This window comes from Gambusia affinis, linkage group LG02 (genome assembly GCF_019740435.1).
Source record: "Gambusia affinis linkage group LG02, SWU_Gaff_1.0, whole genome shotgun sequence".
NCBI lineage: Eukaryota > Metazoa > Chordata > Actinopteri > Cyprinodontiformes > Poeciliidae > Gambusia > Gambusia affinis.
This window is the reverse complement of record NC_057869.1, coordinates 9427339-9443901: the sequence shown is the minus strand read 5'-3', so window position 1 is coordinate 9443901 and position 16563 is coordinate 9427339. Positions and strand designations below refer to the sequence as shown.

General features: G+C 38.5%; 1 protein-coding gene across 2 annotated transcripts in view; it reads left to right on the top strand.

Annotated features, from left to right (window-relative positions):
- Positions 1-14369, top strand: part of LOC122846791 (AT-rich interactive domain-containing protein 3B-like) — a 58343-nt gene extending 43974 nt beyond the window's left edge. The window contains exons 5-9 of one of the 2 annotated variants that reach the window (XM_044143973.1): positions 5415-5598; positions 7252-7511; positions 9243-9518; positions 11266-11358; positions 11449-14369. In XM_044143973.1, coding sequence (XP_043999908.1) covers positions 5415-5598; positions 7252-7511; positions 9243-9518; positions 11266-11358; positions 11449-11648 — 1013 coding nt within the window. In that variant the 3' untranslated portion in view covers positions 11649-14369. Of the gene's footprint in view, positions 1-5414; positions 5599-7251; positions 7512-9242; positions 9534-11265; positions 11359-11448 lie in introns of both variants that reach the window. The other variant, XM_044143963.1, reaches the window with a different exon arrangement.
- The last annotated feature ends 2194 nt before the right edge of the window (positions 14370-16563 follow it).

The window sequence follows — 16563 nt, the reverse complement described above, 5'->3', positions numbered from 1 at the left end:
TGTCAGATTTTCTTAGTTGTTTTTTTTTCCATACCCTGAAAGACAGCTCTTTTATTTACCGTCTGCCTGCTCAGTGTAATAACTCGCCCTCTCTTTAGTAAATACAGCTTCCTTATTGACTGTTTACCATTTTCCTCCTTAGTATTGGGCTTGTTGACACAACTTGAAGAGAAGAATCTGTTGGATTTTATTCCTGAAAGAAAGCCAGACTGGCGCTGAAATGAATTAATTTATTGATTGATAAAATAGACAGATATTGCACAGTGCTTGGGTATAAAAAAATATTTGTCTTTGTGAAGTAATCTGGCCTCTTGTTCCAATACTTCAATACTTTTATAATTCACATGTATGTATGCACATAGCTTTAGCATTTCTGAGGTTGTTAAACCTGTTTGACCTTTCTAAATGCACATAGCAGATCATTAGGTAAGGGAGTTGCTCTATTTTTTAGGGTTTATCTCATTGTGGATCATATTCAACCATCAACACATTTCATTCTTTTTTTTTCACTTGTCAGTAGTTCCTCTTTCCATTTACCCACCTTTCTCCCTGTGTTAGAAGAGATTTTTTGAACATATTGACATGACAGGAGCCCTCTATCTCATACAGCCAGATCTGTGGAGATTATTGACTGGCTTATATTGAAGAATTTAAGAGAAGGCAGTCCCTCACCTTCTCTGTATGTCACTCTGTGTGTGTGTGTGTGTGTGTGTGTTAACCAGCTGTAGCTTTAAATCATGCTCAGAATAGCAATGTATCTATATAGTGTTACATTACATTTAACTTCCCTTATGTGGAGGGGTGGATATCTTAACACATGATATAAATTGGGTTGTCATTCAAGTGGTGGCTCTGCCTGCACTAAAGATAGCAAATTCCTTGCACTCAAAGCTTTTTTACCTTTTATGTACTCAACCGTGCATTAAAAATAAAACAAACATGCCCCCGGCATACAGCAAGGTCCTGACAATATGGTGGCCCGACATAAGAACGTATAAACTTAACAGCCGGGGTCTGCATGCATAAAGTAAACTCCCAGCATGTGGAAACCAGACGCTCGTCTCTTTTGTTAGCGTCTCTGTGTTTGTTGTTGAAGAATTTGGACAGTTGTCAGTGGATACGTGCTAGAAATCAACCAATAATTTTGTGAATATTTTTGCCTTTTATTAAGAGGAATGAACGTTTATTCATCTTTAACATTTTCGCTTATTGACAGCAGGACAATGGGATGGATATGACATTTAAAAAAAAATCATGTTTGATTGCAGAGGATTTTTGAAAGACAATAACTTTGCAATTGTCATCTAGATTTTAGTAGAAGGAGAGAGAGAGAAAAAAGGGAAATACACTAAATCATACGAATGGAAATTATTGAGCTTGTTTTAATTTATCATGCAATTTACTAATTTATTACTTATTGCAGCAGGAATAGTAAATATAATAACCATAACTGTCATTTCTCCATACAACCTTGTCACCACAATAGTTTATACTCTTTTTGGGAGCAGTGCTGTGATTGTGAAAGTCTCATTTTCTTCCACATAATCAGTGTTTGAACTTAACTGCAGTGCTGTTAAGTAGCTGTTAAAAACTTTTCCAAGGTCACCTTTTATAACATCCAAACTCTGTAAGCCAGTTTACAGGCATTCACATTACAACATACCATTTGTTTCTAAAGAAAAATCCCTTCCAGTTAATGCTACACATGTAGTGGTTGGGAGCTAAAATACTCAGATAGCATCTGCAGTCAAACATTCTCTTGGCGCTCTAGTTGTTTCATAATTCTGGGGGAAAAAGTGTTTCCAACAAACAGACTGTTAAGTGAGTGAAGAGAAATGTGTCTGATTTGCTCCGACAAGAAAAAGTTTTGTAATACGTAACATACTCGCAATGGCAATAACGTAGAGTATGTTATTGCCATTATGTACTCTACATTAGCATCAATCCCAGCGACTGACACAATTTGTATGTAAAAAAAAAAACAATGTTGCAAACTTCAAACCTTTTTTCATGAGTTGGATTTGTAAGAGAATGTGAATGTTGATATAATTACCGTTGGGTTTGTTCTACTTGTTGTTGTCATTATTGGGGGTAACGAGGAGAAAGGTGTGGATGGGTGGTGGGGTGTCGGTACTCTTACAGACTCAGACGCTGCCATGAGGCCAGGGGCTGTTTGTGTTGGCTGACACCTTCCTTACAGCCATAATCCAGTCTTTCTCCAGCTGGCTAACTACTACACCTCCCCCTTCCTTTTCCTTCATCTGTCCTTCTTTTCCTTATAAAGGCAGCAGAGGGACATATTTTACCCCATTTTTTTCCTTTATGTCTTATCTATTTCTATGGTTTTTTTTGTAAGATTTTTGTCTTGATTATGACAAAAATATTTAATCTCAGCGAGCAAGCAGCAAGGGATAATTTGTTTTATTTTATTCACTATCTTTTTTTTGTTGTTGTTTTTTTTTTTTGTGGCTCTTCACAGTAGATAGCAGTGAAACCTCACACCGGCCAGCACTCTCATTCAGTAAAAAATTCATTTCCTGTGTGTTGGCCGCTGTAAGGCTGTCGCCCCGTCTCATAATTATTTAAAGAATGCCCATCAAAGGAAGTCAGCAATATTTAATTTACCACCACTGGCGTCAGGGGTGCCCAATTGATTTATTATAGAGTCCATTTTAATGTGAACAGCTGTTTCCAGCTAAAAATAGGGTAAGGGTCAGATGAAATGACCTTGTTGTTGATTGGCTAACTATATAAAATTTGTTTTAGTCAAACTAGCAGCTCTTTTGATTAGTTTTCTTGTGGATTGATAATTCGCTTAATTTTCTGATTGACAGAATGGGTTTACATCTGGTTGCATGTTTTACTGTCAGTTTTTTAGAGACAAATTCATTATACAATGCAATTTGCAGGCGTACATCATAGGGTGAAGGTATTGATCATTCTCACACCCACACACTTCCAAATATGAATCCTTCAAAGGGGCTGCTACCTATTTTCTTCCTGAAGGCCAACCTTTTGAAGATCAGCCGTGTGGCTCTGGTGCTCGCTGTGGACATTTGAGGAAGGACTTAGGGAGTGGTTCAGGGGCCCTCAGCCTCAGCACTTCCCACCAGAGCGACCTCTAACCTCTGGTGCCATTAATCACTAGGCTCCTGATGGTCCTGTCCCTAGGGGAAAATCAGTCCGGGGCAAAGGATGATGGGAGGTGAGGCCTGCAGCCAATTACAGATTGGCTCATAGCAAGCGGCTGGTCAAATCAGTGCTTTACAGAGAGATGAAGTATCCAGCAGTTTGCCTTCCAGAAGCCTCGATGATCATATTGTATCTCCGGCTTTCTCTACAGCTTTTGGCAATAGGTTTTATGTGTGAATAAAAACAGCCATTTAGAGCAGATATGGGGCAGAGGTGGTGTGTTTTACTGATCAAAAGACATGTTTTGGGCTGCTCTAATTAGAGCTGAATGTCTCCAGGGTTTGAAACAGCAGATGTTGGACAGCAAAGCCAGGCGGTGCACTGACTCTTTCAAATAAGGGAAGTCTCTCCGTAATTGACCAAGTGTTGTGAATGTAATTTCTGTTCAATTATGATATTATTGTAACTGCTTTCCTCAGGGCTTTCATGTGGTGTAATCAGAGTTTGAAATATGAAACTGAAACTATTCTAGATATAAAGATGCATAAAGATGACCATATTTGCAGCTTTGTTCTGTTTTTCCATAAAATATGAAATATTTTGAGTTTTTCTATGGCTGCAGCTACTACACAGAATCAGATTTTGATTTGACAGCAGATGGTGACAAAGGCACAGACGTGAATTAAAAGCTAACTAACTGCTGGCCTGTCACACTGGGGCCAGCGCTCCTGTGTCTCATTTGTTGTTCTGTCATTGTTCACGAGCGGGCCAGTATGAAAACATGGCTTCCTGCTGACCTGCAGTTTAATTCACACATCAATAACCTCTGGCTGATCTCTGACCCCTGTAGTTGTACTAATTGTTTAATGCAGGATTGATGTCCAACGCTGCATTAGATAACTGACAAAGCACTTGCAGCTTGAAGCTGGGTTTGTTCTGGAAATTTTGTGTATTCTCAGAAGCAAAAAGTGGTAGTTCTTTCTATTTGTGTCATCTGTCTAGCTTCCTTGGCCACTGATGGAATAAATTGTTCGAAAGAAGATGGCATTAACAGATTAAAATATTTATTGTAAAGTTGATTCCACATTAACACACTTTCTAAATATTATTTGATTTCAAACTATTATTTTGCTGCTGAATTTGATCAAATTTAATTCACTAATAAAACTATGTTGACATATCCATATTAGAGCTTAAAATACTTTTAAGTTAATTTTATTAATTAAAAAACAACTTGTTGTTACTCAACAATAAAATATTTTCTGAATATAAGCAACCTCCCATTTGATTACTACGTTTCTCTAACTAGAAATTAGCTTGTCTCCCAAACACTGGCATTGACTAAGGCATGTTCAGAGGGTTAGAATCGCTTTCCTGATCTCCACTCCACAGGACCATGTGCTCACCTTGGCCTCTTGGACATGGCTTAAAGACATGTTACTAACTTAAGAAAATGAACCAGGGCTAATCTGTATGGTCCGATCACGCTGCTATTTTATAAAGTCATTAATGAGCCCAGGTTAAGAGCAATCCAAGGAGGGGCTAAAGGATTGGTTGGCATTACCTATGAGGGCAAATCGGCACATCTCCATGCACTGGGTCTGGCACTTACACAGAGGGGTGTGGATTTACTCGGCACAATCCTCTAAATGAGCTTCATTATACCAGCCTATCCTGGAGCCCACATTCCCTCCTCCCCACTAGTTCTTAAGGATTATTAGGTTGTCACAATCCCCAGTCCCCTCCTCCCATTTAATGCTTACACTATTGCCCATTGCACTTTGATTTGATACAGTCATATATGGGAAGTGGCCGGTGCTCTTCCCTCCTCCGCCTCCACCTAGTTTTCCCACTGCACACGTTCCCTGCGAGCTTCACTGCAGATAAGCTGCTCACAAGATTAATGCATCTGTATCAAAAGTCTCGAGCAGCTTTGCTTTGTGTTGTTTGTGAATCCCCTTTTCCAGGTCAAGCCAGATTGCCTTAACAGAGCTAATTTGTTTTCAAGCCAATTTTAATGTATGTGCGGGCAGCCAGCTCACCACTCCTGTCTTGTCATCATCCTAGTAGCACTTAGATCAGGATTTAGAGGTCAAAAATAATCCTAGGTGTTTTAGCATTGATTGTTTGATGAGCTAATGGCAGGATTCTTCTTGTTCTGGCATTCCGTCTGTAGAAAAAGCCTAGATGGCTCCTAAACCAGTCACCGTTCCACAAGATATTCTAAATCACATTAATAATTGATACTGTATTGATGTACCTTGTTTATATATTTTCTGTAGGAACCCCGGTCAATCGTATTCCCATCATGGCCAAGCAGGTCCTGGATCTGTACATGCTCTACAAGCTGGTAACGGAGAAAGGCGGCCTTGTGGAGGTTATCAACAAGAAGATCTGGAGAGAAATCACCAAGGGACTCAACCTGCCTACATCCATCACCAGCGCTGCTTTCACTCTGCGCACACAGTAAGTCTTTGTCTGTTTGGAAAGGAAACAAATTACTTTCATCTGCTGGAACTAAGTTAAGAACGTCAAACGAGTAACCTTCAAACTGGAAGCAAACACCTTTCCCATGTATGCGTGCAGTCTTAAGGTGCACTCACGTGTGACGCATGTCTTTTAGATGAGATCTCCTCCCGTTTTAATCAGTGCAGCTGTCTTTACAGACAACAAAAGGAACCATGCTTTGGCTGGGTTAATTGATGGTCGTGTGCAAAGCTAAGTAACAGCTCTGTTTACACCCTGTTGAAGTAAATGTGCGTTTGTACACACATATGGGAAAATAATCTCCTGTCTTTGTGTTTATTTGGATCTTCTTGACATTACATCACACCCAAAGCTCATTGATCTGTGTGATCTATCGATGTCATTTGGGTCAGAGTACAAAGTGACTAAGGTGGGGTTGGACTGACAGCTTACACATTTAGCCAAGACTAAACCTCCTGTATTTTATAGACACCCATCAGTAGAAGTAACACCTCTTTATCGTCTTACACTTTAAGAAACATGATGTATTTTTTATGTTGACAGGTTCTTATACAGTATTTATCACCTACTTTACATGATAGAAACTGCTGCTCTTGTGGCTTATGGCGTCCTTCCTTTATGGGATGGAAAGCATAATAGAGAATATATCTAGAGCTGCAGTGATGTAATCCAAGTATGTTTCCAGTTCAACCTGTCAAACATTATTGTGCCAGATGTTGCTATAAATTCAGATGTTCTGGAAAATAAAATCACACTTCATCAGAAACAGAGTTAAGTGCATATGGAAATTAAATTAGGGAAGAAAAAAAAGCTAATATAAGTTTTCAAAATTTGATAACCAAGTCTGTAAACTATGCTGGATATATTTTGGATATCTTGTTTAATTTAGATAATCAAATAAGAAGAGTAGAAAAACATGCTGACACCTTTTAAACTTTCCCATGTTTTGTAGATTATGGCCACAAACTTTGGTTTGATCTCGAACAAACATCAAACTTTTGATCTTCATGCAAAATCCTCTGTGACCAAATTAATTATCCCACCACATTATCCTGAATCTCTTTAGTCCCATCATGCTATGTAGATGCTTTTATTCAATCAGAAGAAGGAAGTTGTTTAGATTTGATGAGAAGATGGATGTAGCTACAAAAAGATGGTTTAGATCAAAGTATTTTCACTTTTTAAAATGGGATAGTCAAAGTCCTAAGCTAAAGCTGCTTAGTAATCTGCTGCAAGACTTCAAAATTTATTGTTTGGTGCTTTAAATGTAAATGGGAAAAGGCAAACATTTAAATTTCTAGCTGTCCAAAGCTGGTAGAGAAACACTCCATAAGAATTTCCGCTGATTTGTTTGAAAAAGATAACTCTATAAAGCTGAATGTAAAGCAATATTATTCTAGAAGTAACTGACTTATTAGAAATACATTTGGAAAAGTTAATTTAAAGAAAAATGCATTATTTTTATACTGAATAAACAAAGTTCTATGTGCTCACAAAACACATTCTTTGAAAAAATAAAATAAAATACTTGTGCTCCAAACACATTACATTCATAAGTGCATTTTTCACATGATTGATTTGGATGGAAGGCTTTCTCTCAGTCTAACAATAACTTTGCATTTTCTTGTGAAGGTACATGAAATATCTGTACCCGTATGAGTGTGAGAGGAAAGGTCTCAGCTCCCCGGGCGAGCTGCAAGCCGCCATCGACAGTAACCGGCGCGAGGGCCGTCGTCCTAGCTACAGCAGCAGCCTCTTCCGCTTCTCTCCTTCTCCAAGCACGGCGCCCCACATCCTCTCTCCTCCCAAGATGCATCTGGCAGGCCTTGGCGCCGGGACCTCGGTCGCCCTCAATGGCCTGCAGGCTTCTCCAGGACCCTCTCTGAAGAAAGGTTAGCACTTTCAACTTGCACAAAATAATGTTATTTAAGTTCTAGAACAAGACAAATGTGGTTCAACTTCTGTAATATGAATCTGGAAAACTTAAGAAAAAGGTTTGGAAGTAAAGTGCTTAAGATTTTTCCACTTTAAAATATGCATGCTTCCAAAGAGTTTTTAATGGTGCTGGAAGGGGAAAATGCAAATCAATTATGACTTTATAGGTTGGGTAAATTACTACTTGGGAGAGTTTAGCTGCTTTGATGTGGGAAAAAATGGCTAAAGTGTTCAAGTCTGTCTTGTACCAAGATGCTAATTGATAGAGAAATACTGCCCTCTATCGCTGTGTTTGATAACTACATCTTGCCCATATAGTCCTTCACATAATTGCAAAGAACCTTGATTCTTTTCTTTTACCGGTGCATTTTTGTTAGAATTTTTGCCTTTTGAGTCTTTTTACAATTGCATTGCCAAATTTGGCCATCACACCTCTGCCACCATTATGATATAAATGTTCTGTGTTTGGCATCATTCTCCTGTTGAATAGCTAGATTACTGCTTAATCTCTTGATCTCTTTCTTTACACTCAGTAGAGCTCCTCAATTGTAAAACAAGCTCAGACCATGACCTCCCAATCACTGTGCTGTGTTGCTTATCTACTCTTTGATTTTTGCCAAAGGTGGTGCTTTTTGTTGTTCAACCCTTCATAAAAAGCCACACATTATTATTATTATTATTATTATTATTATTATTATTATTATTATTATTATTATTATTATTATTATTATTATTATTATTATTATTATTATGTTCCAGTTGTACAGTATTGTTTTTCACTGTAGTTTTTAAGTATCAACTAACTCCAATAGAGTCTTGGATAGATTTCTTTTATTGTTGTTCCTTTTGACAATTCTCTGAGCATTTCGGAGTCTGACTCTGTAAATTTGTGAGAAAATGTGTTCCTGAAAGGATTCTTAAGCTCATCAAACTACCAAAATTAATAAAATTCATAATGTCACTATCCCTTCTGTTTTAAGACATAACATATGAACATTGTCACATTTCAGCTGTTCTATATACTGCATCACCCTTTAAACGTGTGTGTACATTTTTGCTGTTTGAATACGAACTGAGCAAGTTCATGTCATCCATCCAGGTGTTTAAGAGTCCATGTGAACCTTTTCTGCCCAAGGCTACTGGGAGCCCCCTCCTATTTAATGATAAATAACATGTTTCCCACACAGGAGAGGCCACTTTATGAACTTTGAAGCTTGTGTTTCACATTAAGAGGACTCCTGCTGATAACTGTCATTATGCTGTTGTTTTATCTGATGTGGCTTAGCCTTGGTTGGAATGTGACCCTGGTGTTGACCTCTAACAGTGTCTATGGTTTGACGTGAGTAATGAGCTGTTCAGGTTCTGTATGATGAGTATTTGAGCTTCTGTAATCGCTGTCAGGCTCTGTGACATAAACCAGTGCAGAATTGTCTTATACTCATAGTCTTAAAGTCTGGATTCCATGAGGTAACTGTCAATCTAAAAAAATTTAAAGCCATGATAAGCAGTATAAAAACAATGGCAAAACATTTTAAGCTTGAAGCATCATTTTATTCAGGATATTTTTTTTGTGGTAGTTTGAAACAGATCACAAAGCAGCTGTTCACATTGAATTGATTTCTGTTCCTGTTTCAGTTTTACAACACGATTGTTAAACACAGTTTTATGTACACTTTTTTTTTCTTTAGAAGACCTGACCCCTGCGATTATGGCTGCAAGACCTCCCCTTGCGCTTTCTCTGGGTCAGCAGCAGGTGGCTGGTTTGGCGAGAGCCGCCACCCTGGAGCAGCTCAGAGAAAAACTGGAGACCAGCGGAGGCGGAGAGGGGCCAGAGAGAAAGATGGCCCGCCTGGCAGAGGAGCAGCAGCGCCTCATGCAGCAGGCTTTCCAACATAACCTGCTGGCCATGGCGTCCCAGATGCCCATGAATCTGCGCTTGGGAGCTCCCACCATCACCACCAGAGGTCAGCGCTGCCAAGGTTGTGAAGAGATAAATATATTATTTGAAATTATGTAAATACTGACTTTGTTTTTCCTGTGTTGATATAAATTAATTTATCTCACAATCTATCAAAAATTAGTTTGAAGGATGAATATTTTTCCTCCCTATTGCACCATTTATATCAACAACATAAAATCCATTTATTTATTGTCAATCAAAAATAATTACACATTTATTATAAATAAAATTTAAATATTCCAGAAATTAATTTATGAAATTGAGACTTATTTTCCTTTTTAATCACAGAGTCTGTTTACTAATGATTTAATTTAAAATGGAAAAAGAGACACACAAACTGACGATGTTGATTCTACACTATGCGTTACCAATGGAAGCTAAAAGAAGAAGTTAATGGCTGGAAAACTGAATATCAAGAATATTAATTAAACTGATCAAACAACTAATAGTCATCAGTGGTTTGCCATTCTCTTAGGAGATTAAAGAAACAAGCTTAAAAGCTTTGAACTTATGAACGTCTTCAATCAGAGAGAGAGAAAACAGGAAGAATTCAGAACAATTTAGAAACAAATTTGACTTTTGAGTCCAACACCAGAACTGATATGAATAGACTGGGGAACTGAGCCCTTTTGGTTCAGAAAAGGTGTTTTGCTTCCTCAAAGTCAACCGATGTTTCTGCTCCAGATTTTTCATTAGCTCTAATTTCATCTCAGATTCAGTTTTTATCTTCTGGTACTGGTAGCACTAGCTTTTGGGTATTTCTGTGATGTTATTGACTTTATTATTACGATCACCCACCATGCTATGTAAGAATTAGCATGTTGGCTATTAATGTCTACAGTGTGGGAGTGAAGGGTAGTTAAAGAATATCTAGCAAGCCAAAAATATAATTAGCATGTAGAACTTGCTTGCATGGCATTGGAAAAAAAATCCCAACCTTCCAAGCAGTTCTTTGCGATTTCACCAAACCAACTGCAATTTGATATACTGTCCAGCTCCAATCCAATAAATCAGCGAAAATAGATAGTTTACATTTGAATGACTTCCACATGTGTGACAGGCATTGGCAAATTTTTTTTTGAGCATAAGACTTGAAGGTCATTGTGACGTGACTTTAAAGGTCTGCCAGCATATTTGGAGGAAAAATGTGCAAAATTAGTTAAAAAGTTGTTTTGTAAGGCTCTGCTCTGACAGCATGTAAATGTGACCCAAATGTGCGTTCTTTGCCCATTTGTGACCCATATCCAACTTTTTCACAGCAGTCTGAACAACCTAATTTTTTCACCCCAAAAAATCTGATCTCTGCCATTTCCATATGTAGTACTAATTTGATTGCGTATCCAGTTGCTTTCAAAACATCTGCATGTCTCATTTTATCCATCTGTCATGTCATTGACATGAGACCATCTGATTCACAGACACTGTAAACCAGGACATAAACAAAGGCTGAAAATGATTATTATGAACTTACAAAAAAAATCTGTGTCACTGAAATGCATCATATTCCTGGCTACACATCCAAACAGATTTCTCTAAAGAGGTTGCAGTCTAAAGGTTGTTGCTTTAGTCGTGCTTCCTTTTTATTAGTTTCCTTCATGTTGTTATTGTGTGATGATACCAACCGTTGGCTTGAACGTAGCTGTAGTATTCGCTACACTTCACAAAATTTGTTTAAAAAATGTTGGGATTGAAGTGATAAGCATGTTCTGTGAACAGAAAATGGAATAATAAGTGCTTCTGTGTTTGATTAGATGAGAAGCAGCAGGATATGTCTCTTAGCATCTCCACCAATGGGAATGCCAGCATCACTGTATCTGTGGAGGTTAATGGCACAATCTACTCAGGTGTGTATGAAAAAGATCAGAACCTTCAATTTGTACTTTTTGCTCCGGCAGAGATAAAAGCAGTCTGTGGAAATTCTTGCTTTTATTCAGGAACCCTGTTTGCCCAGAAGTCTGGCGGGGCACCAGGGCCTGTTGTTGCTGCTAGTGCCGCCTCATCATCCCCTGCTGGACCCAGCTCAAGCTTTGGCTTCTCTGCTCCCCAGGCCCAGACCCTCAGCCCCACACCCTCCTCCACCTCCTCCTCCAAGGGCTCCGGCTCCGCTGAGCTGGCGCCCAGCAGTTCCCCCTAACTCGAGCTTTCCTTTGTACCCGCTCCCTAGGCCGCTGCTCCACAGCAAGGCCCCAGCATGAATATACAGTACAATGAGAAACCGATAAGAATAAGAAACTGTTGCACAACAAATACCTCAACAACCCTGTCAACCTTTTGGCTGTCCAATTATGAACATAGAGCCCCAGAATATTACATAAACCCACTTCTCTGCATTGAATTCATCACATGCATAGATATACACAAATCAAAATACACAATCTACACACTCATACACTTGTTAATCCTAGTGTAGATGCTAAACACAATCAGCTCAGCCAAAACCCACTGACAGGCGTATTCACAACTGAACTTGAATAGTTTTATTTTAGGACATTTTGTTTGTTTTGTTGCCATTTTGTTCTCTTTTTGATTTTTGTTTTTTTAGAATGACTTTTTCAGTTTTTCTCTTTTTACATACCTCAAATCAAGTAACCTGCAGTGGTGTCTTTACCTCAGGAGCTGTAGAATATTTAACCTGAATCAACTTTATTTTTGTATTCTGTTTAAACTTGTTGCAATCAGGGGAAGTCGGGTATCTCTCACCAACACAACCTCATGTACAGCGCACTCACCTCACAGCAATAGGCCTCCAACCCAGGCCACTCAGGTCTGTAACACACTGTAGTGTTGAACTCAGACTGGTGAATGATAAAGATGATGCTGTAGATCGGCAGATTAAATACCTCATTTCACAACTACCCTCAGTAAAAGACCTTTACAACAGTAGGAAGCACTAACCTATACACGAGCATCTCAATAAATTCAAGTATCTTTGAAAATGTAATTTGATTCAAGAATGGAAATCCACCGCCTCAGTCATGCATTTCAAGTGTTAATCTGTTAATTTTAATGATTAGGGCTTACAGCTAATGAAAACAAAAAACATATTTCAGTTTCTTAGAAAAAATAATTATTTCATGTACAAATATAGGCCTACTGTAAAATATGTTCACTCAATACCTAGTTGAAGCTCCTTTCGCAGGAATTACTCCCATCAATGCGACCTGACAGGGAGGTGATCAGCCTGCGGCTCTGCTGGTCTCTATTATTGGATCCCGTGTCTCTCATCTTTTACGTAACGGCACCCTGGTGGGTCTCAGTGGAGTTCAGGTCAGGCCAGTTTGCTGGCCATTCGAACCCAGTGATACCATGTTCATTAAGGCACATACTGGGACTTTGAAAAGGTACCAAGTCCTGCCAAGTTAAAATTTCTTGGTAGATGGCTTGTTCATGTCCTGAATAAGTCTTTGTGTGTCGGGGGATCCTTCAGGCTGCCGTCTATGCTTTGTTAAATTCCCCCAAGTTTTTAAATGGACATTTTTTTACCTACTTCTGGTCTTCCCTATGCTTAACATTATGCTGAAATTCTGTACTGTGTTCACAGCCAGCTTCTTTATCAAGAGCTTTTACTTTCCTAGCACATTGCAAAAACACAATATCTATTAGTATTGGTCTAGTTTCTAGTGCAAATATATTCAGTGTATTTGAAATGATATAAAACTAAGCTACCGGTAATTTTTCAGCAAAATATTGGAGGCTGATTTAAGTAAATAACTTCTTTATTTTTCCTGGCAGATTATTTCACTTATAATTGTTATAAGTGAAATAATCTGCATGTGGAACTAATAATTTATTATCAGTATTAAAGAATTATTTACTTGAAACAAGCCAGGTGTCTTGATGAAAAGTTACCTTTAAGTTTGTTTTGTTTTATTGTACATGTACTAAGATATTTGCACTAGAAACTTGGCCAAAAATAATTGGTAAGATTTAGTTTTTTCACAATGCAAGGCTGTTAGTAACTGTGCTGTAAGCAGTCTTCCCCATTATTATGATACGATAACATGAAATATCTGCACTAAAAGCTTTATTAATAGATTTTATTTAACGTTCTAATTATCTGAGAAACTGAATTTTTGGGCTTCATCCCTGCCCATTAACCCCAATCATCAAAACTAACAGAAAGTAACTGCTTGAAATAAATTGATTCTTTGTGTAAGAAATCTACATCACATAATTTTAACTTTTTTGAATTGAGGCGCTGAAATAAATGTACTTTTTGAATATATTTCTATCTGTTGAGATGCACTTTTAGTTCAGTTGCTCACAGGCCTGTTTTTAACGACTTAACGCACAAAGTTTGTGGGGGAACAGCAGCTCTTGTCCATCAACAAGCCCAGTAGACCCTGAGCCCCTGTCTCTAGTCAGACCTACTGTGGCATTCCAAACCCAGCTACACGGTCCCATTTCGTCACCCCCACCCTGTATTTTAGTTTGCATCCTTCCACCTGACTGTCCAGTAGGACGGCGTCTTCATCAGTAAGTAGTTCCCAGACCTCACACTGGCCTCTCTCTTCTGGAGGGCGTCTCTCTCAGGAAGCAAAGTGACAACCGCAAGGAATCACTGATAATTTAAAGAAGATTCATTCGTGAAGAATGCACAAGACTACGTGACTGTTTCGAAAAAGAAAAAAAAGAAAATACCTCATTAGACTCTCTGAAAGCGAGAGCAACACTACATACCTCGGCTGTGAAGCCAAATCCTGCCTGAACTGAAACTGAGATGGATGTACTGACACACTGCGGGTGGGTTTTGGGGAGAAAAAAAATATTAAAGAGTTGGGAGGGGTTTGCTTTCTTTCTGCTGTATTTACTCATAGACCCTGTTTCATGCATTCTTTTTTCCTGCTATTTTTTCCCAGTGGGTGGGACATGGGGTGGGCGGGTGGGGTGGAGGGATTTCGTCTAAGGGAAGTGATATATGCATTTTTTTTTATTTTTTTTTCAGGGAAGAGGAACAGAAATGTTTGTTCCTCACTTTTGTACAGATTTGCAGGATTGTGAGATTTGATTGCGAACAGAGGAATTGCAGTTAATTCTTTCTTGGCCGTTTTGAAATGAAATGCATGTGTACAATCATGTGACCAGTGTTAGAACACATTAATTTTCTGGTTATTGCACAGCTAGATACCAAAGACTAGTCCAGCTGGTCATCCTCGTACAATCCTGGTTGTATGTGCTGAGGTGGATCGAAAAACAGATCCGACAGTCTGTTGAACTACAAAACAAAATCCCACCTAACCTCTTACAACCTAATCTTTGAAATATTTGTGAAAACTAATGTCAGGTGAGGTTCAAGTTCTTTCTTTCTCCACATATTATGACATGTGTTCACTTCCTGCTCACAGTTTAAGCTAGATTAAATCAAATCTGAACGTGTAATATGAAAGGATGGTCATTCGCTGGCTGTGTAGGAGAGATTAAAGTGTTATACAGAACAAAAGCCAGATCTCATGTCACGTTGAGCTTATATAATCAGATATTTTTGGGGGCACTTAACAAACCACCTGTGTGCAAGCTCAGGCAATGCCCCACCGTTTCAATTCCTTCCAGCCAAACACACTTCCTGGTGGTTCAGACAAAGATGGTGTAAGTTATGTTTTCCTTCAAGTAATTTTTTTCTAAAACATTATATCAATAAGGTTTAAAAATAGATTTTCCAGCTTCTCCTGTGTTGAATGCGAGGCTCAGTCTTGATGCTTGACTGTATCTTAGCCAGTAAATGTGAGCTCTAGCAGCTTTTGGCCATGCTGTTCATTTTATTTGGTCAAAAACAAACTCATAAAGGAGGGAATCATAGATGCTGCCTTAATGTAGTTGCTGGTGAGATCTGGTCAGTGCAGGTTTCATGCCGGTGGGTTTATCACCTGCCGTTTGGATAGATATTTTCCACCATTCATACTGTTACCAGATGAGTTTTGATATTTATTTGTATTGTTTTATTTGTCTTGGCTGAAATTGTTTGGCTAAATCATCCATGCCACATAACTGAAACATTTTTAATAAGTCCAAACTGTCAGTTTCATTTACTTAGTTTTTGGTTTGTAATGGTTGTTTGGTAGAGTAGCCTCACTGCCTTTGTATGTTTCTGTGTTTGTGTGTGGGAGTGTGTGGAAGCAGGTTTAGTATATTATTCAGTGAGCATTATTGTAGTAACATTAAAGAGCCTGCAGATGGCGCCAATGTTCTATCTGCTAATTCCTAAAATGATGGTCAGCTTGTTGAAAATTAATTGAAACTTTTTCTGAGGCTGGCACAGTTCCGGTTTACTGGCAGCTTCCTGGCACAACTACAGTCCTGAACTTGCTGCTTGAGGTCTGATCAGAGAGTGGGAAGTGTTGAGGGTGGATTAGTCATTTTCCCTTCTCCAGTGGGTTTAATTAAGCCTTCCTGGCTGTGTGTGACGTGTCTGTCATTCAACAGCACCTCAGGATGAAGCTGCGGCGAGTACTGACGAAAGCTCCTGTCATTTTGCTTCTTCAATTTTGAGTTGCTTTATGTTTTATTCCAAGCTTTCTGTCATCACTAACTGCAAGGCGACGTCTCGTCACTCAGGAAGTTGTGAAGTTGGAAGTCTGAGGAACCTTTAGGTCTCTTGATTTTGGAATAAAATACACTTTTTGAATGTTTAAGGACTGGCCTCATCTGTGTTAAACAGGTGCATATGCAAGTGGTTATCAAATACCTCATTTATCAATTTTATGTTGTTTTGGCTTGTACAATGCTCCGTATATTAATTCAACTGTGGGGTTTGTGCATATTTTTGTACTGTTATAATTATTATTATGGACATGACAATAATATTACTGATTATTATAGTTTTCTCTTTGATTAATGCAAACAAAAAATGGAACAAAACACAAGAATGCTTGTAAAAACTGGTTTGTGCTGATTGTATTTAAGAGGAGCACTTTTCCAAAGTGGTTTTCACACATTCAGTTTTGTTCATATTAGTTAATATAAAGATATGGTTCTCAGGGCTTTAAACTTGTATGTCATGATAAAGTTTTACTTTATATCGTAATTTTGTGTGTCTGTTTCATTTCTTCTGA